At 44.5% G+C, this 21,413-nt stretch overlaps 1 protein-coding gene across 1 annotated transcript in view; it reads right to left on the reverse strand.

Moving 5' to 3' along the window:
* The window catches only part of ASTN2 (astrotactin 2), a 986,509-nt gene that overhangs the window by 549,177 nt on the left and 415,919 nt on the right, over positions 1–21,413 (reverse strand). Inside the window, exon 7 of the mRNA XM_033858475.2 lies at positions 19,110–19,277. Within this exon, the coding sequence (XP_033714366.2) occupies positions 19,110–19,277 (168 nt within the window). The remainder of the gene's footprint in view (positions 1–19,109; positions 19,278–21,413) is intronic.

A 21,413-nucleotide genomic window follows, 5' to 3' on the forward strand; every position in this document is an offset into this window, starting at 1 on the left:
TAGCCTCCTCCATCCCCGAGTGCAGCCCCACACACAATTATCTACAGATGAGTATCTGGGGGGAATGCATGGGGGTAAGAGACTCCCTTAAAATTACGGCTGATTGAAGATGGAGAGGGGTGAAGAAATCTCACTAGCAGCCTGGAACAGATACAGACGCAGACATCTCCAATAACCAGGAAGGATCTGGCTCCAGTTAAGCAACGTGTGATTCCTAACAGGGGTGCACAGAGCTGTGTCTGCTGGGCAAGGGGCTGCCATCTCCCACCACCGCTCCCCAACCTCCACCCCAGAGCCTGTCTCATCCAAGCTTCTCAGATCAGCCTGGAATGGGTTGAGGGCGAAGTCAAGGGTCATAGACCTATGAAGGTGAATGGCATTAACCCGGAATCAAAGCAATCTGAGGCTGAATCCTCGGTCTACTACTTATGGACCGAGTGGCCTTCACACCAGTGAAGATGGAGGGTGATAATAAGAGGGAACTCTGGGATCCCTAACTGCCAGGCAGTGTTGGAATTTCTCTATTTATAGTAATTCATGTGACCCTACAAGCCTATGAGGCAGGTTCTATTTTCAACTCCATCTTACAAATGAGGAGACTTGAGGCCCAGAGGGGTTAAGTAACCTGCTTACCTAGAGTCACAAAGCTAAGAGGATAGGAATCCAGTGGGCCTGGTTCCAGAGACAGTGCTGCCGTGCCCAGGCTGCAATACCTCTCTCTCAAGGGGAAGGAGGAGTTTTCCAGACAGAGGAAATGATGGGTGCAAAGGTAGGTCAGCGCACAAATGGGAAATCACAGGCCCTTTTGTTTCTCTGGATCAGCTGAATCAGGCACTGAGAAATTCCACCCTAATTCCACAGGTGTGGGGAAACAACCTCTGGGAACCCCCATACCCCCTCTCCAAAACAGTCACTCCCAAATGCTGAATCCAAGCATTCTGCAAGGAGAGAGTCAGTTTACAGCAAAGAAGACAGGAACTGGGGTTAGAACAGGCTTCAGACTGCATTTGTCACCCAGTGGCTCTGTGACTTTGTATTGAATATAATTTCCTGTCTCTGGCCAAGACTCAGTTTCCTCAATTCTACACTGAGGTTAATCAGTGAATAACACCAAGCATGCTCTGTCCCCAGTATGGGCTCCAGGATCATAACACGCTATCGCCATGATTATTATTAGGGAGCTGGTTGTCTTACTGTCCTTTCCTGACCATAGCTTTTATCTTGAACCCCTTAGTTATAATCTGGGGAAAGGACAAGTTTAGAAGAAGTGTATGGATCTCATTAAGCGTGTGTTACTCCACCCAACCCCTCTGTGAATCAGGTGTTAGTGTCCTAATTTTACAGATGAGGAAACTAAAGCTCCTGGGGTTAAGTGACTGGCCTCCAGATGACACAGTGGGAAAGAAACAGGGTCAGGATTCAAACCCAGTCCTGCATGACTCTGCAGTCAGAGCTCCCCGACAGGATGCCAGGTAAGATGGAGGAGTTCAACATGACCCTGTGTCTCACTCAAAATGACCCACGTTGGTGGTTCTCCCTGGCCGCCTATCACACCTGTGCTGGGGGTAGTCATGCCACGGGACCCTGCGGCTCTGTTTCCCCACCACTGAATGGGTGGCCTTGCTCAAGCCCCTTCATCTCTCTGAGCCTCATCCTTCTCTTCCAGAAGACGGGGAACAGACGCCTGTCCTCTCCCATTCACAAGGATGCTGTGAGGATAAAATATAGACTCAGACTCATCCTATTCAGAACACATGATGATTAATAACACTGTTGTCCCCGCCGCCTGCACAAAACCTGAAACAGCAAAGTGAAATATACAAAATAAATTACGCAGAGGGTAATTAATCATTTTGCAAAAGAGTTCTTCCCTCCACAGAAAAAGAGGCATTGATCTTTTTTCCCCAAGCATCAGCTATCTTTGTGAGTTTAAAGTCAAATTTCATTTACAGAATGAAAGCAAAGAGTCATGATTTTCCAGATGTGCACAGAGTACAGCGGGCCACACGCATGTGCCCTGCCCATTCTGCCCATGCCATCCAGGCCAGAAATCACGGGGGTCCAGACACCCACCAGCGTGGACCTTGGCCTTCCTCTAGTCGGATATCGGGGGAAATGGAGAGAACCAGGGGAGGGCATGTGACATCTGCACTCTGCTTCTGAGGGGGTCCCTTCCTCAGAGTGACCCCAGCCTCAGCTACAGGCAGGTGATCAGGGTCAGGCCAGCTTCCCAGGAACTGGGAGGATTGTCATTTCCAGTTCCTTCCATCTGGAATATTGTACCGTTTTACATCAGGTGTATGTTCAGCTGAATCCAGCTCACTTTCACTCCGCTACCCTCATTCCTGGTTAAAGCTCTCACTTCTCCTCCCTGTCTCTCTTCCCCCATCTTTGTCTCTCTTCGTTTCCCAGTCTTTGTGTCTTTTTCGCTGCTTCCGTGTGTCTCTTCAGTCTCTGCTTCTCTGTCCTGGCCTCTGCCTCTGTATGCACCTTCATATTCCTCACTGTCTGTCTGTCTGTCCCATTTCCTTTGTATCACTCTGCAGTGAAAATAACTGAGCTTGAGTCAGAGGCCCAAGTTAACCCCCCAGACCCACCTTCGTTTCCCCTTCCTCAAATAAGAGGTAATAAAGGACAGTTGGTCTGCTTCAAGGGTTAATGCAAAGATAAAGGTTATGTAAGATACGGTGTGTAAAGGTGCCTAGAACAAAAACTACAGTCATATCCTGCTCATTCCAGGTCCCCTCCTTTTCTGCCTCTTTCTCTTGATTTCTCTCATTCTCCTCATTCCCTTCCTTCCCTCTTCTCTCTTCCCTTCCCATCCATCCTGCTCTCTTTGCCCACCTCTCACACAAGCCCACACACTGTTGCCTCTGCCCCCCTCACCCCTGTCCCAGGCAGCCCCCACTTTCTGGCAACAACTTAGCTGCAGGACAGCACGGTTCCCACTCCTAAGATGCACATCCTTCTACCAAACATTTTTTATGCCACCTTTACTGGTACAGGACGGAGACTCGTCATGAATCATTAAATTTAAGCAACGTGAGTCTAGGCGGCCTGCTCCAGGCTTCACTAGGAGGTCAGGCTCCACTGTCACGTCCATTTGTGGCCATTTGAGAAATTGCAGCAGTCCCTTCACGGTGCACAGGGCGAGGCACCTGACCTTGCGTGGCTTGAGAGGAGCAGCTCGGATTCCTGGATGTCCCGTCCTGATGGACAGTCTTGGTGTGCTCAGCATAAAATCCACACACCTCCCTCACTCCCTGTGGTCCGGTAGACACTTATCTAGTGAAGTTTTTTACACCTTTTAAAAAAAATTAATTAATTAATTTATTTTTGGCTGTGTTGGGTGTTCGTTGCTGCATGCGGGCTTTCTCTAGTTGCGTCAAGCGGGGGCTACTCTTCTTTGCGGTGCGCGGGCTTCTCTCATTGGGGTGGCTTCTCTTGTTGCACAGCACGGGCTCCAGGCACGCGGGATTCAGTAGTTGTAGCGCATGGGCTCAGTAGTTGTGCCTTGCAGGCTCTAGATCGCAGGCTCACTAGTTGTGGCACACAGGCTTAGTTGCTCCGCAGCATGTGGGATCTTCCCAGACCAGGGATGGAACCCGTGTCCCCTGCATTGGCAGGCGGATTCTTAACCACTGCGCCACCAGGGAAGTCCCGTGAAGAAGTTTTAATGAAAAGATCACTTAACACTGTAGCCAAAAGGCTGGGGCAGGAACACACACACACACACACACACACACACACACACACACACACACACACACACCCCTCCTATTCAGAGATCTTTAATCATCTACACTGAAATGAAAGCTGCCTTCAGTCAAGAAAGAGAAGAAAGCTAGTGTGATGCAGTGGGCTAGCTCCCTAAAGATGGCATCGAATAACCAGAGGAGGCCAGTACTATTGCTAAGCGCAGTGTTTTAGACGGTTTCATGGAGACCTCTTCTGCTCCAAAATCTGTCATCACGCCTTCCATTCCATCACGATTAAGCCTTTTGTGGGTTAAGCACTGCCAACACTGGGGGTTCTTTTTGCCCTTGATTCAATAATTCCCATTTACTGAACATGTATATTTGCCATATAATGTAGCAGGTACTTTATACGGCTATGCTGATTCTAATTGTTACAATAACCTAGCAAAGGTGAATGAATACCTTCTTCTGTGATGAAAAAGAGCAGGAAATTGAGGCTTGGGGAAAATGAAGCAGTTTGCTTAAAACTGTACCAATACCGTAGTTAGAGGCAGAGCCAAGGTTTTAACCCAGGTCTGCCTGACTTCAAAGCCGTGACTCCTACAATTTTGTTCTGACCGCCTCTCCGAACACAAAACTGAGCTACCATGACGGCAGCTTGATTACGAGTGAAGAGAGGGTGGTGGCGGGGTCTGGTCCACTTCCCTCCCTGGGAACTGACTCAGTCTTGGGGCTCAGTCATTGTTTGTGGAAGAAAGACATGAATGAAGCTTATGGGGAACTCGCCACGCTCCAGATGCCCAACACTGAAACTCTTCCTTGCATGAATGAGTGGATCTGATCACAAGCATATGCAAGACGAGCCTGGCAAAGCACTGCTGGGAGCCGGTATGACCTGCACACATTGTAAAAGACTCCTGAAGGCATTGGGTCAAATTGCAGGCAGGCGCCTACACCCCAAGGATGAAATATTTTGACTGCTTAAATGTTCTCAAGAGGTAGGGAGATCAAGCATTAGCAGGGTAGTCAGAAGACCTCTGCTCTGCCCCTGACTTGACTCTGGTGAGGCGCTGACCCGAGGTCAAGGGTGATGACCCACCCTCAGCAGCTGTAGAAGGAGGGGGTGGATTAGATGATTGGCACGGTTCCTCCAGCTCTGCCTCTCTTTGTTCTGGACTCCCACCTCCAAACTTGCCCCTGCAGCAGAGTCTTTATAAAGGCTTCTCAGGAGAAGGTTTGGAGAGGCCACTGTCATGAGTTAATACTTTCCCTCCCCCAAAAGGGGCACTCAGTGTTGTGCAAGTTCAAAGTTGCCGCCTGAGAATGACACCTTAGGTTCTGTGCTGAGGCTCCCTGCTCACCTGCTCTCATCCCAGCCCTGTGTGGCAGAGTGCCTGAGAAAGCTCTGTCCAGCCCCCTCACCTGCAGCACGTATTTGTTTCACTGTGTTCCTTCTTCTCTTATCCGAGGTCATGGGTGTCTGTTACAGACTGAATGTTTGTGTCTCCCGCAAATTTCTATGTCAGATCCCTAATCCCCAATGTGATGGTACTTAGAAATGGGGCCTTTGTGAAGCAATTAGGGTTAGATGAGGTCATGAGAGTGAGACCCTTGTGATGGGGTTAGTGGTCTCATAAGGAGTGGAAGAAAGAGAGATCTTGCTTTCTCTCTGTATGCACACACCAAGGAAAGGCCAGGTAAGGACACAGTGACAAGTTGAGACATTGGCCATCTGCAACCCAGGAAGAGGACCCTCACCAGGAACTAATTCAGTGTACCTCAGTGTTAGGCCTCCCAGCATCTAGAACTGTGAAAAATAAGTTTCTATTGCTCCAGCCACCCAGTCTGTGATATTTTGTCATGACAGCCCAAGCAGACCAAGACAGAGTCAATCTCTCCTGGATCTTTTCTTTAAAGACAGTGTGAAAACTGGTCCTGGAGCTCATACACACGTGGGGGACCTAAAAATTGGATTCTTCATCTCTGACGTCAAAGCCTGAAACCAATTCATTAGACAGAAAGCTTCAAAGGGACAGAGATGGCAGCTTTTTTCTCACTATCCCCAGTACTGGGCATGATGCCTGGCATATAATTGGCATTCACTAAATGACTGCAATGAATGAAATGCAATATCTAGATTCTGACCACTTCTTTCCACCCCCGCTGCTACCACCCTGGCCCAAGCCACCAGCATCTGTGGTCTGGGTTATTCCATCAGTCTTCCAAGTAGCTTCTCTGCTACCACTCTTGTCTCTATCCCTATAGATTTTTTCTCAACAGAGTGGCCAGAGTAATTCTCTTACAATATGTTAGATGACATCAGTCCTCTACTCAGAATGTTCTGTGGCTCCCCCTTGCATTCAGGTTGAAAGCCAATATTCTTAAAAAGTTCTACAGAGAGGGCTTCCCTGGTGGCGCGGTGGTTGAGAGTCCGCCTGCCGATGCAGGGGACACGGGTTCGTGCCCCGGTCCGGGAAGATCCCACATGCTGCGGAGAGGCTGGGCCCGTGAGCCATGGCCGCTGAGCCTGCATGTCCGGAGCCTGTGCTCCACAACAGGAGAGGCCACAACAGTGAGAGGCCTGTGTACCACAAAAAAAAAAAAAAAAAGAAAGAAAGTTCTACTGAGGTTCTGGCCCTCTGTTCCCTCTCTGACCCCATCTCCTAATATCCTCCTAGTGTCCAGCGAAGCCCAGCCACATACTCTCCCATGATCTTCCTCAGATATGTGAGGCAGAGTCCACTCCCAGAGCCTTTGTACTGACTATCTCCTCTGCCTGGACTCTGCTCTCGCCTGATATCCACAAAGCGTGTTTCTCCCTCACCTCCCCAACAGTGCCTACCTTGAAGAGGCTACTAAAATGTGCAACCATCCCTCTTTTCCGCATTCACAGCCCCCCTTCCTGTAGTCTTTTTTTCAATAACACATCAACTTCTAACATAGGATACACTTTATTAATTACTACCTATATTCTACTCATCTGTCTGTCCCGTGCCCCTACCAGAGTATGAGCTCCATCATGGCAGCAATTTTTATCTGTTCTTTTCATTCTGTCACTGCCTGACATCCTGCTTAAATTAGATGCTTGATAAATACCGGATGAATGTTAAAGGAACAAATCCACGAATGAAAGAATAAATACCAAACCCAGTTCTTTAACTCAGATGCCAAAGCATGAAATCAGTCTACTAGACCAGGGGTTGGCATTTTTTTTTTCTTTAAAGGACCAGATGGCAAATATATTAGGTTTCGCAAGTCACAGAGTTATGACTACTGAACTCTGCTGTTGTAGCTACAAATAGTCACAGGCAATATGTTAACTAGTGAATATGGCTGTGTTTCAATAAAACTTTATGAAAAACAGCAGTTGGCTGGTGGGCTGTAGTTTGCTGACCCCCGCACTAGACCAGGCTCTACCCGGCCAAGCAATGTGTCTGGTTTTGCTCACTGTTAAATCTTGGTTCCTAAAACATTACTCAGCACAGCACTGTCACTCATAAATATTTTAAATGAAATAAAATATATATGAAACATAATTTCACTCTTCACTCTCTGTCACAGCTGTCTAATTGAACTTGCTGCAATCATAGAAATGCTCTTCAATACACAGCCACTAACCATGTGTGGCTACTGAGTACTTGGAACACGGGGACTGTGGCTTAATTCACATTTTAATTTAGCCACATATGGCTATTTGCTACTACATTGGACAGTGTAGGTCTATCACAATCATGCTTTTGCTTCATGGTCCAACTCTGGTCTCTCCCCCTACAAGAAGCCTTCCCTGACTGCTCAGGCTCATAGTAAACTGCCTTTTTTTTAAACAGTCCTACAATACTCATTTTATTCAATTCACGTTTTGAGCACAGCTCTAATAATAGCTAACATTTGTTAAGTGTTGTGTACCAGGCATTATGCTAAGTGCTTAATATGCTTTACCTAGTTCAATCCACGTAATCATTCTCTGAGGATTGTTATGTTGGCATCATCATCTACCACCATTTACCACTGAGAAAAACAGAGGTTAAGAAAGGGTTGGGAACGTGTCCAAAGTTGTGCAGGTCCAAAATGAAGGGGCTGGAATTTGAATCCCAGTGTACTGGAACCCAGAGCTCAAGTTCTTGACCATTACAAGATGTTTATTAAGAGTTGAAATGTGTGGTGGTCCCAGTTTCCTGTTTGTACATTCCTTCAAGAAATCAGGAAGCACGAGTGACCCTATTTCTACATCCTCCAGAGCCAGAGTTGGACACAGCATTGGCTTTCAGTGCAGATTTTCAGTACACAGAATTTCAGAGCTGGAGAGCACTTAGAGAAATCTAATGTAAACTCCTCTTATATTAAATAGAGAAACTGAGGCCCAGAGACAGAGTGGCATGTCAAAAGTTACATCTTGAGTTAAAAACTGCAGATCTAGGAGAAGCCCATGGAATTTATCTCCAAATCCAGTGTTTCTTCTTTCATCTACTCATTCCATTATTCATCATTAAACATCAGTACAATGGGATAAAGCAGGGAATAATATAGACAAAATCCTTGCCTTTTTATGGCGTACAGTCTCTTAGATAACAAGGAATTGAATACAGAACCACACAAATAAATGTATATTAATTATACATTGTAGCGTAAGCTAGCGCTTAAGAGGATAAACTCTGAAGCCAGACTTCTGAAATTCCAGTCTAAACTCTACCATTTCTTAGACGTGTGACTTTGGGAAAATCCATTCACTTACATAATTTAGATTCCTCACATGTAAAATGGTGATAGTAATAGGGCATTCCACTAATTCTAAGACGCACAACTTTCCACATTTCAATATCCCTGAAAATGAGGACTTATGTGGTAATTATTAGCAACTTATGGTTATTAGTGGCAGCAATTTTTCCTTAACAATGTGTAAGATATTGGTACATACATCTGTTTGTGTCTTGGTTTAGTTAAAATATGACTCTATCTACCTCACAGGGTTATTGAGAGGATTAAATGAGATAATACATGTGACTTGCTTAGAAGAGGGCTGACACAGAGTTTGTGCTATATAATGTGCATTATTATTATTATTATCATTGTATTTACTATAAAGACAAAAGTAGAGTGCACAAATGGAGCTTAAAACATGGAGGACGGGGCTTCCCTGGTGGCGCAGTGGTTGGGAGTCCGCCTGCCGATGCCGGGGACGCGGGTTCGTACCCCTGTCCAGGAAGATCCCACATGCCGTGGAGCGGCTGGGCCCGTGAGCCATGGCCGCTGAGCCTGTGCGTCTGGAGCCTGTGCTCCACAACGGGAGAGGCCACAGCAGTGAGAGGCCCGTGTACCGCAAAACAAAAACAAAAACAAAAAAAACATGGAGGGATAACTGAGTCTAGAAGGTCAGCAAAAACGTCCTTGAGGAAGTGACATTTAAACTGAAACAAGGACAAGGATGCATGAAGAAAGTGGCTTATACGAAGTGGAGGTGGGTAGAGGGCAGACTGCAGCCTGCAGAGTGAACACACCTGCAAAGACCTATCACACTGGCTACTGGAAATGCCTCACCCTTGACAAGTGTGGACACTTCACAACATGGCTTTTGTATCCTAATAACACTCCCATCTCTAATCTATACTTTTGCCCATACTTTTGTTTATTTATAATCCATTGGTCATAAGATATTACAAATATATTTAGAAGCTTCCTGAATTTATTTTTTTTAATAGTAGGACAGAACATTTTTGGGGGGGCAAATATATTTTTGTAATACATTTGTTGGCTAAAATTAAACACAGACTCTAATTTAAATGACCGTAGATTATTTTCTGGATGATAAAATCTAGTTTTAGAAGCTGAGAGCGCTCTTCCTCATTGGTACAATTCTCCTGGAGATAATTACCAGAGACGCATCTCAGGTTATCTTCCTCCAGGCAACTTTACAATATGAGGTTCTCACAACCTCTTTCTTTCAAGTTCAAAAGTAAAGACTGCCTTGAACTTCCAGTGGGACTGGCATGTTCCCAATAAGAAAATGTTTTCAAAGTCTCTTTTGCAGCCCATTCTAACCTTCCCATCCTTCCCAGCGCTTGAGCAGGCAGTCCTGTGGCTTGCTGTCATGGGCTCTCTGAAATTTTATGACCTCATCTTTGACACAGATTGTTCTTTTCCAAGGACCTCAACCCTCTTCCACAACATAACATTTTACAACACATTTAAACCAGATAAAGCCAGACTCCCAAACAGAGATAAAAAATGGTTTCCCTACAACTCATAAGTGCTGTCCCAGTTTCACCTCTCTGGTTCTGCATGTTTCCCTCACCCCCAACCTAAACGGGTCCTTTTATTTTTTTCCAGGTCAACTTATTCTGCAAATTCTTTGTCCAAAGGATTTATGCCTGCCTCTGAGAATTCTCAGCAAACACCTACCACAGGGCGACTGCCAGAATGTCTCTCTCTGCTCCGGGCTAAGCAGACCCGCTCACACACTCACTCTCCATACAGTAGGCTCCTCACTCAGTCTGGGTCCAAATCCCAGCTGAGACACTTAGTTAAGTATATGACCCTGAGAATGTCAATCAGTTACTTTAAGACACAGCTTCTAGTATGGAAAACAGAAGCAATAATAACCACCTAGATGTGTTGTCATGAAGACCAAGAGAGTTCCTAAATCAGTCTCAGCATGATACCTGGTACACAGCAAGTACAGAATAAACAGTAGATGCTGTTCCTGTATTCATGTCCCTCTTGATATCTCACCCAAATTCTACCATCCTTCTTTTAACTATAAGCTATATTTGGTCACTGTCTAACACCCTCATCTGCTATAAGTAAATAATGAAGGCATCAAATGGAACAGTCTGATGTGATAAATGTGCTTTTATGATTAACATTCATTGCACGGAATTTAGGCAGAAAAATCTTGGTCTGTTGTTGTTTGAACGTCTTTTGTTGGAAATGGTGTTGGATAGTTTGTTTACATTATCTTGTATGTCTGAAAAATAAGGCATTGGGTTCATTAATTTACAGTCAGTTTAGATGAGTTTTGTTTAATACATCTCCCAGGAAAGTTCGGGACGAAGGAATGGTGAGGTGGACAGCATTATAGATTCTGAGGATCGGTGGCTCACTTTATGAAGGACTGATTTCCCCAGTTGAGGTCCACTGGGGTAACAGCATAGCTGGACATGGACTGATCCTAACCAGATAAAGGACAGAGCTTACTCTGAGTTCAAGAATCAAGGGAGAAGGTGACTTTCAGCAGAGAATTAATTGTCCCAGATAAAAAAATCTTCAGCAAAAACATACTCAGCCAAAATGTCACTGTCAGCACCCTTAGGGCTACTCCTGGTCTTGACACCAGAACCCTACACCCAACCCACTAACCAACTCTTGACCTTTCAGCAACTGAAACTTGCTTCTCATGCATTCATTCATTCACTCATTCATTCACTCACTCATTTATTCATTCAAGAAAAGATGTATTGATGCAGGAACTGTTTCAGTACCTGATACGCAGCAATAAACAAGATGAGCAAAGGTCAACTCTTTATAAAACTTATGTTCTCATATATAAATTTCTCCTCTCTGGTCTGCCAGAAAGTTGGCTCTCTTTGGATAGATCTCAACTTATTTAACTGCACATCTCACTAAGCACCACCCAACGTAAATCCTATGTTATCTACTACATTACCTAGAAACCCCCCATGCTACAATCCCCTTCAAGGCAGAGACATTCTTATTCTCTGTGCATTCTTGGTCTTTACAACTTCATGAAGTCCTTGTGTCCCTTTAAACGTTAATAATACAGGGATCAGCAAATAACAGAAACAATCTATAAACAACTGGAAACATTTAGTACATTATGAGACATACATAGGACATAACTACACACATTGTATTCTCATTTCATATCCAATTGCAATGAAAAGTGCCGGCTGAAGACATGAAAATAAACTGTGTATGATGGCAAATATGACTGACATCTGTATCAGTTTGAAAAGAAAATTCAAACTGCTTTGAATGCCATTTACAAATTGTTTTCATCATACTTATGTTCTAAGTTATTAGTGCTTAAAAGGTCATAGAAACATGAATTTTAAGCTGGAAAATATCTTAGGAATTATTCAGGGTTGTAATTTGTATCTTGCCACTAATTGACTGAGTGACACCAGGCAACTTGCTTAGCCTCCGTGACCCTCAATACATCAGACTAGATGATTGCTAGGGACCTTTCTAGCATTAAAATTATGTTTCCACTGATCTCCTTGTTGAAAAGAAGGAATATGAAGTTCACAATACGTGACATACCCAAGGTCAAATGACAGATCTGTGGCAAAGCTGGCACTAGGATCGAGAGCCTATGACTTCCTTCATTGCACACATTTAAAAGTCACACAAGGACTAAATGAAAAGCCAGCAGATGGAAACATCCAGGTTACTGCAAGTTTCTTCATTAGGTGGTCGGGTCTTAGAGGCCAGAGGCTGTATCTTACTTTCTTCTCACATAATCTAACACAGTTGTGCATTGCTGAACTAAAGGTATTTCATAAAATAGTTATTAAATTAATTGAAATGTTTATTAAATTAATGAAGTGAAGACACTATGGACTAAATAACTGATTATAAAATACAGCAGTAGACACTATGTTTTGAGTGCCCACCATAAATTAGGTACCGTACCAAGTGCATTTTAAATGTGATTTTTCATCTTCTTCTCACGACAACTGTGCAAAATGGGAATTATTTGCCTCTTTTTGTATATGTAAAACTGAGGCTTGGATATGTTAAATGACCTGCCAAAGTCAGTAAACAGAAAGGCAAGCATTTGAACCCAGTTCTGTAGGATTCCAAAGGATATTCCAATTCGACTCTGGTTCACTAAAGGCTTGAATGAATAAACAAATAGGTGAAAGAGTTAGTGACTAAATGAGTTAGTGTTCTGCAGCTACCTGCCTCATGTGGTTGGGGCCATACTGTCAATGGTTTTGTACACAGAATTTAACATGATACCCCAACCATTTGCTGAGATTTAACAAAGCTGTTTCACACTAAGATTCACCATGATGACATTTTTTAAATTACTTTTACTGAGGTAACTGGTTTGTAACACTATACATTTCAAGTGTACATTGTATTTCTATTTCTGTACACGCTACAACATGCTCACCACCAAAAATTTAGTTTCCACCCATCACCATAGAGTTGATCCCCTTTACCCATGTCACTCTCCCCATTCTTAAGGTCAAGGCCTGATCATTTGGACTGTGTGGTGCTGCATTTGATCGGACCATAGCACGTAGTCCTTGAATGTTCACTTCCTGTCTTCAGGGAGCTGCAGAGTAACGGTAGTTTATTCTGGAAGGGAGCATAATGCCGCCCTCCGGCAACATTTTCAAGCCTTCTCTGAGCCATCACTGAGACTCTTCTTTGCCTTGGTCCTTGAGTAGTTTGTTCTCATCCCATCCACTGTTACGATGGCTAATGTTTAATGACTGGCTTTCCAAAGAAAATAAGCCATGATTTGTAACATTTACCAATTTTGTTGGGTATAAATACTCTCATCACAGCCATTTCCAAGCTACCTGCATGACGGAACTGAACAAAGAGCTGGGATGAGATGGTAACAATCGACTCTCATGAGTTCACAGAAAATAATGAAAGGAGGAAGAAAGGGAGGGAGGGAGGGAGGGAGAGAAGGAGAGAGAAAGGAAGGAAATTTCCCTCCCTAGGCTCCTTGAAAAAATCGAATTCATCAACTTTCAGTTTCTTCCTCTGTATCCGCCTATATATAAACTCAGATTTTAACTCCATACAAGCCAGCTCCAGCACACTCTGGAATCAATTCCATAATCGGCCCTGCAGGTGGTACTAATTATTGAAATCCCTGGACAAACACACCTGAGCTGGGCTATGGCACAGAGGCAGGAAAACTTGACCAGGCTCCTTCACACATCACGGCAATTATCCATTCTTCAGCAACACTATCTCCCCAATTTCCTTCTCCTTTCTGGTCAGCTGGGAAGAATGATCCTTCTTGCTGACACATCCAATAAAGCATTAAGGCATGATGATCCGTACTTGGACTCCATGACTTGGTTCAGCCCTATAGATCCCCCAACAGAAGGAAGGGCTCATTTAAGGGAAGCTAAGCGACTTCTGTCAGATCTAAGATCTGAATATGTACAGGGCTTGGGGGTTTAGTTTTTCCATGACTTCCCCAAATTCTAATTCTTGGTGGAAGGTTGAGGAGAGAACACCCAGCTATTCCCTTGGGCAGTTAGATGTTCCCTAAAACAACTGGATAGATAGAAGGCAAGTTTCCCTTTTTCAGTGGCCGATGTAGCCTTCCTAAAATCCCTGGTGGTTCTCAGAATCTTCAGATCCTCATCTTTCTGTGAGCTCTCTTCACCCCACCTTTCCAACCTTATCTCCTTCCACTCCCCTGGTTCTCTTCCTCTACCTCATGTGCAGCACATTCTCCAGAGGCCAGCCCAGCTATGCTGCTCTCTGGTTCTGGGAATCACTCTAGACTTACTTCCTCTCTTTCTCCATCATCAAGATTCCTCTGCTCAAGCACCTCTTCTTCATACTCCCTACTGATTCTACAAGGCTCAGCTAAAAGGTCATCTTTTCCGTGATGGATCTCCTGAAATTCCCATCTAGAATACATTTCTCCCTTTTCTCCAGGCATGAGGTACTCTATAAATGCCTGTTCTTGATTTATTCTACATTGTGTCTTTTATAATAGCTGTAGAGGAGCGTATTATTTTTATCCCTGCAAAAATGTGAAATCCATGAAGGCAGGAACATTGTCCAGTTTGTCTGTGATTTCTCATAGCACTTGACACACAAGACTTAATGCATCTGTGGAATTAAGAAAATATTGCTTGAACGGATTTAACAAACTGAAATAAATTTTACATAGTGGGTTTGAGTCAAGCTCCATGAAAATATATTCAGGGAACTTATGTTCCTATTTCCACTCCTTATCTGTAGATCACCCCATCCATTTATGTCTTGTGATTTGTAAGAGCAAGGTGCTCTGCTGAAGGATAAATAAGATACAGCAGTAAGCTGGAAGGAGCTTACATTTTAGCGTTGCAGTTTCCAAATAATAACTCACGTTTTAATCAAATTTCTAGTCAACAGAAAACTCTGGTGATACTGTAGAAGTCATCCATTCTACAGAGAGGAAATGAGAGGTAATTAAGTAAATAGAATTTTGGAAAGTAGATAATTAAAGGATAGAAGAAATTTCAGGTAGGGGGAAGAGCCTGAACTCTAGTCAGAAGGTAAAACTCTGCATAGGGTGTTTGGGGGGTGGGAGGATTGTGAACGTGAGCAGAGAGGAGAATGCAAAGGGAAATGTTCTTGGGAACGTATGTAGCTGAATGGGAGGGTGAGACTCTCTAGCTGGTGTGGCTACTGGACAGCTCTTGGTGACCCAATTTCTCTAGTGCTGGAAAATATTTAATCTGAGTTTATATGTAAGTGGGTATGGAGGAAGAAGCTGAAAATTGGTGAATACAAATTTTTCAAGGAGCATGGGAAGGGAAATTTCCTTCCTTCCTCCCTCCTTCCCCCCTCCTTCCCCCTTTCATTTTTTTTTTTTTTGTGCATGAATTATACGTCAGTATAATGATAAGTTTTAAAGATACACAGATGAGCAAAACACATGCTTTGAATCCCCCTCTCCAGCCCCTAGCAAAGCTTACAGTCTGGTGGTAGATCCAGACGAGGAAAGAACAATGACCGCTCAGGGGCAAGGACTATAACACAGGGAGGCACGGAGGCTATGAGAGCAGAGGGGAGGACCCCTGAATTTGGTCAGGGCTGGGGGTGGCGAGTCATGAATGCCTCTGAGAGAAAGGATGTTTGGGCTTCATGAAATGGAAATAAAAAGAGCCCCTGGGGCTTCCCTGGTGGCGCAGTGGTTGAGAGTCCGCCTGCCGATGCAGGGGACACGGGTTCGTGCCCCGGTCCGGGAAGATCCCACATGCCGCGGAGCGGCTGGGCCCTTGAGCCATGGCCGCTGAGCCTGCGCGTCCGGAGCCTGTGCTCCGCAACGGGAGAGGCCACAACAGTGAGAGCCCCGTGTACCGCAAAAAAAAACAACCAACCAAACAAAAAAACCCAAAACAACAACAAAAAAAAGAGCCCCTGGTCTCCAAGTAAAAGGAGGAGAAAGACATTTCAAGGGGGTGGAAAACAGCCCATGAAAGGGACGCAGGCATGAAAAGGCATGGTGCCTTCAGGGAAGTGCGGGTATCAGTGGACCTAGAGCCCACGGTATGTGACAAATAGAGGCAGGAGATAAAGTGATAAAAGTAAGCATGATTTTGTCAAGATAAATAATGAATTAACAAATACGGCGACTGGGCCTCTCGCTGTTTGTTTAGAACACGAGAGGACTATTTGGGAAGAAGAGTTTAGAGCCTTGCTGTACCAAGGGTAGTACCTGGGTCAGAAATATCAGCAAGAGCTGACGGCCTTTTAGGGAAGTAGACTCTCAGGCCTCACTGTAGACCTACTGAGGGCTTGAGAAGCATTGGTTAGGAGCACAGGATCCTAGGTTTGAATCCTGGCTCTGCCACCTGTGTGTGTGACTTTGTTCCTTTTATCTTTCTTCTCTGGGTATCAGTATCATCAGTGATAAAGTTGAGAAGGTCAACCCAGTGGATTCTAGCAACATCTTCAACTCTAAGGGGCTGATTGCGTGTGTGTGTGTGTGTGTGTGTGTGTGTGTGTGTGTGTGTTGGGGGTAAGGGGATACTGCTTAGGGTGTCAGTGCCTTAAAGTCTAAATGTTTTAATTAAGAGAAAGAAGATTCAGCTGTCTGGTCCAATGGTACACTAGAGTTGCATCACATCTTCTGAATAGCTTCCCCAGTAGGCCTATGTAAAGGCTGGAAAAATGTGTCTGAATATAGGCTCCCAACTAAAGGATAAGGAGGGAATGATGGTTAGAAAGCCTAGTCCCTGCCTGATTCTGCAGAGACACAGGGGTTAGCCTGGAAAATCCCTCTCCTTACTCCCGAATTGCTTGCCCCATGGAGAAACAGAAGAGAATTTGGGTAGAGAAAGCAAACTCTTGGCCTGGGCCACTGAGTCCCCTCAGAGCTACAGAGCCTTCCTCACGGCATCAGTACAGTGAGATTTTCAGGCAAGATGGCCAGAATCTTGTCAATGGAGAGGCAGGTGAAATTGCAGAGCAAAATATACCAGTATGAGTTGTAGGGAAGAGCACAGGACGGGGAGAAGGGGAACTGGGGTTCTAATGCCAGCTTCATTTCTAACTTGCTTTGTGATCTCGGTAAGCTTTTCTCCTCTCTAACTCCTATTTCCCTCTTTGTGGACATTAGGAGCTATTGGGCAGCAACTATGAGTAAGATGCTGTCCATTTACTAAGCAATAATTGTAGATCAGGTGGTGTCTTTTGGGTTAATAGTATCCGTATGTTGTTGACTCACAAACTTCTATCTCCTGCGAAGACCTCTTCTTTGAATAAGACTTTTGGATTCAAATGCCTATTTCTCATCGCTACCTGATGTTTAGGAGTCATCTTGAACTAACAGCCAAAATGGCAGTCTCCATCCCCTTCACCTCAGCCCTGACCCGCCTACAGCAGCTTCTGACTCAACAGATGATAAGTCCGTCATGACACTGTTCAGACTGAACGATTTGGAATCATCTTTGACTCCCCTTTATTTCTCATCTTCCACATCCAATAACAAGTTCTGTCAAGCCTACACTCCAAATATATCCAGAATTTGATCATTCATCACCATCTTCTCCCCTAATCCCTGCGTTCCCAGCCACTACCAACTCCTGTCTACATTGGAAAAACAGTGCCCTTGAACGCCCTCTAAGTTGATTTGTCACACAGCAGTCAGAGTGGTCCTGTTAAAATGTAGGTCGGATCATGTTGCTCCTTTGCTCAGAATCCTCCAATGACTTCTCATCTCACTCAGAGTAACATCCAAAGTCCTTTTCCTATATAAGGCCTTCCAACCTCCCCCCATCACCACCCCCTTCCCAAGCTTCTTTTCAAGTTTGCATCCTAACTTCTCTCTCTCTCCCCCCCAACCATACTGGTCTTCCTGCTAGTGCTGAAACAATGGGATCTTCCTGTGCTCCTGCTGCAGAGGCTGTCCCTTGCTATTCCCTCTGCCTAGAATGCTTTCCCCGCAGATGTTAGCATGGCTTCCACCGTCTCCATCTTAAAGTGCCGGCTCAAATGTTACCACCTTGGAGAAGCCTTCCCTGACCACTCTTTCTGTAATAACAACTCCACCCCTACTCCCAGCTCAGCATCCCTTATGCTTCGTGCTCTCCCCCCAGCATTTATCATCCCCTGACACAGTATATCCACATTTACCTGTTTGTCTATTGCAGCACTGTCCCACAGAACTTTCTGCAATGATGGTAATGCCCCGAGTCCTCCAAGAGGTAGCCACTGGACACATTAGCTATGGAGCACTTGAAATGTGGCTAACATGGCTGAGGAAATGTTTACTTTTATTTAATTTTAATTAACTTAAATTTAAACAGCCACAGGTGGCTAGTGGCTATCTTCTCAGGCAGTGCAAATATAATGTCTCTGTAGAATATGAACTTAATTAGGACAGAGATTTTGCCTTTTTTGTTCACTGCTATGTCACCAATGCCTAGAAAAGTGCCCGGCTACTATCTGCCAAATGAATGAATAAATGAGTATACTAGGAGATTTCCATACATTATCTCATTTAATCCTAACAACAGGCTTGTGAGTTAGATGCTACTTTCCTTCTCTAGTACTCAGAGAGGGAAAGTATCTTGCTAAGGAATGCCCAGCTAGTTCGTACCCTACAGCCAACATCTCCCCATTTAAGGTGAAAAAGTTCTGGGGATCTAATGTACAGAATGGTGAACAGTTAACCATATGGTATTACATGTGGAAAACTCCTAAGAGAGTAGATCTTAAATGCTATCCCCACATACACTAAAAAAGTAAGGTGATGGAAGTGTTAATGAACCTTATTGCTGTAATCATTTATATGTGTATTAAATCATCACATTATACACCTTAAACTTATACAATGTTATATGTCAATTATATTTCAATAAAGATGAAAAAAATGATAAAGAATACCCAGCTAGTGAAAGGTATTGATAGATAGGATCTAAGCTCAGGGATGGCTGGTGACATTCAGACACTTTGCTTTGCTGAAATTGGACTAGATGTTCTCTGTGGTCCTTTCTGAGATGCTGTGGTTTTATAAGTATTTGCTTTGTTGTCCGGCAATGGTAGCACATAGTTTAACCCCCAGTGGGATTGATGGACCTTTACATAAAGCCCCTTGTCAATCACTCAGAAGCCATGATTCTTCAGGCAGAGGGAGTGCAGACCATCTTCCAGCCGACACCCTCCCTCCCTCCAACCCCAGCCCTGCTCATGGCTCACCGGTTTCTGGGTCGCAGAGCTGCTCACAGGCATCTGTGGTCCTCTGTCCGCAGAGGTCCCTCACCCATGGGGAGGTGGCGTTGATCTGGTAATACAGGGACAGCTTGGCCGGGTTTAACCAGTCGGAGATGTCCAGGTAGCTCCCTTCACTCACCACAAAGCTGCTCCCTGTGGGGAAACAGAGAGAGAGCTACTTTCTCCACGATTTTAGGGTACAGGTGTCTTGCCACTGATGCTGCAGGGCAGGAACAGAGACAGGTGCACACAAGCCATCCGCCCCGTGACCCCAGGTCCTCTGTTCTCGCTTAGCTACACACATTCACAGAGCATTTACGATGTGCCAGTCATGGTGTCAGCAGCCAGTGGAGACAGACAAGTCAGACGTGAGAGGCAGTTCAGCCTAGTGCTTACGGGTCAGGCCCTTAGGACTGAGAGAGACTTGGGTTCAAATCCTGGATCCACCTTTACCGGCCATGGACTTTGGACAAGTCACTCAATGCCTCTGGGCCTTGGCTACATCATCTGTAAATAGGAATAGTAACGGAACCCACCTCATTGTTGCGAAAATGAAATAAATCAATGTAGATAAAGTGCTTAGCCAGTGCCTCACTTGTCCTAGTAAAGAATGATGAAACATTCAAATTTAAAATATAAAAAAAGCTTTTGTTTCTGTCACCCAGGCATCCCCCTTGGAACAGGGGTCACTCACTAATACCTCAGAGTGGGGAGGCAGATTATATCCCTCGGAAGCACTGGTTGAGTATAAGGGAAATAGCATGCTGGCCCCCTGGCCTTGGTTGCGTTTTGTTTTGTTTTGTTTTATTGTATGAGAGAGAGAGAAAGAAAGAGAGAGACAGAGATGGATTCAAAGAAATCTGTAGCACCTTTAAAAGAAAAGCAGCACGTATGCAATGGAAGATGCCTTAATTTTGGGATATAATAAGGAAAGATGGAGTTTGGGGTGAACTGGGTACTAAAGGATCTATGAAAATGAAGCAGGTGCAACTCAGCTCTAGCCAGCTCTTGTCAAATGGGTCTAAAGGTAAGTGGTACAAGGACTTCAGGTTTTCATCAGGAGAGGCTGAAAATTTACATTTTTATTGTAATCAACCAATTTGGAAATGATGGTTTAAATTGGTTCTTGAAAGCTTGTGTAGGCCAAACAAAAGACCCCCCCCTCCACACACGCACATACACACTTACACAGCCATATACGGGTTACATACATATATACACATACATATATTACATATATTCTTTGGGGTCAAGGAGCAGAAGCCCATTCAGGGTGGCTGCATATTGGGTGTAAATGCTGAGTGTATATATGTCGCAATATAGTGAAGGTAGAATTTCACAGAGGGAAATGGGGGAAAAAAAGAGTTCAAATAGGACCAGGTTCCTCAAAGCTGGACTTGGAGAGTGGTTCTAGATTTATGGCAGATCTAGAGACCTCAGCAGAAGGAGATCTTAAATTGTTTCAAAATTAGCATGACTTGGCTTCTCTCCCTACATCTGCTTCTCTCTACCTCACTACCAAGCAACAAAATCTTTCCGTGTAGGCAATTTAAATTTTCCAAAGAGGGACTCAATTAATAGACATCCTGTGGGTTTGGCAGCAACCTCTTTGTCAGGTCCTATCAGACCCTGCTGGCTAACCAATGGTCGGGTTCGTCTTGCCTCTGGTACCCAGCTGTGGTCCAATGGGCAATGGTCAGAGAGGCAGGGCCACATCAAACCCTACCTGGCTGCCCTGAGGATTTAAGATTCCCTGGAAAGGATATGGGCATGGCAGGCAATGTTATCTTCTCTAAGTCATACACATGTTATGATTTATATCATCGTATAGAATGAGTTCCTAAATAAAAGCACAGTGGACGATATGGTTTTGGTGAGGATGAAAGAGGACTCTATGTGCAAAGCATTGGGAGTAGATAGCATCTGGCTGGGAGAAAAGGAAATGACCACATTTGAAGTTGGCCTTAAAATCCTTGGCAGCTAAAGCAAAAAAAGAAGAAGTCTGTTGGATTCCATATTTTAAATTTCTGGCAAGGGGAGATATGCAAATCGATCTCCAAAGCCATATTTTCCCCTCTGGAACTAAGCCCGAGCAGAAACATGTCACATGGGTCCTTGTGCAAGGCACTGAACGTCAGTATCAACTACAGATTTTTCTTTTAAAAAGCACAGTCATGCTGTTTAAGTGGATAATTCTTGTATTTATTCTCACTAAAGACTGAGGGATGGATATTGAATTATGTCCCAGGGCTGAGTTTGGCTAATCCCACTACTTTAGGAAAGCTACAC

The sequence above is a fragment of the Tursiops truncatus genome, chromosome 6 (genome assembly GCF_011762595.2).
Source record: "Tursiops truncatus isolate mTurTru1 chromosome 6, mTurTru1.mat.Y, whole genome shotgun sequence".
Taxonomy (NCBI): domain Eukaryota; kingdom Metazoa; phylum Chordata; class Mammalia; order Artiodactyla; family Delphinidae; genus Tursiops; species Tursiops truncatus.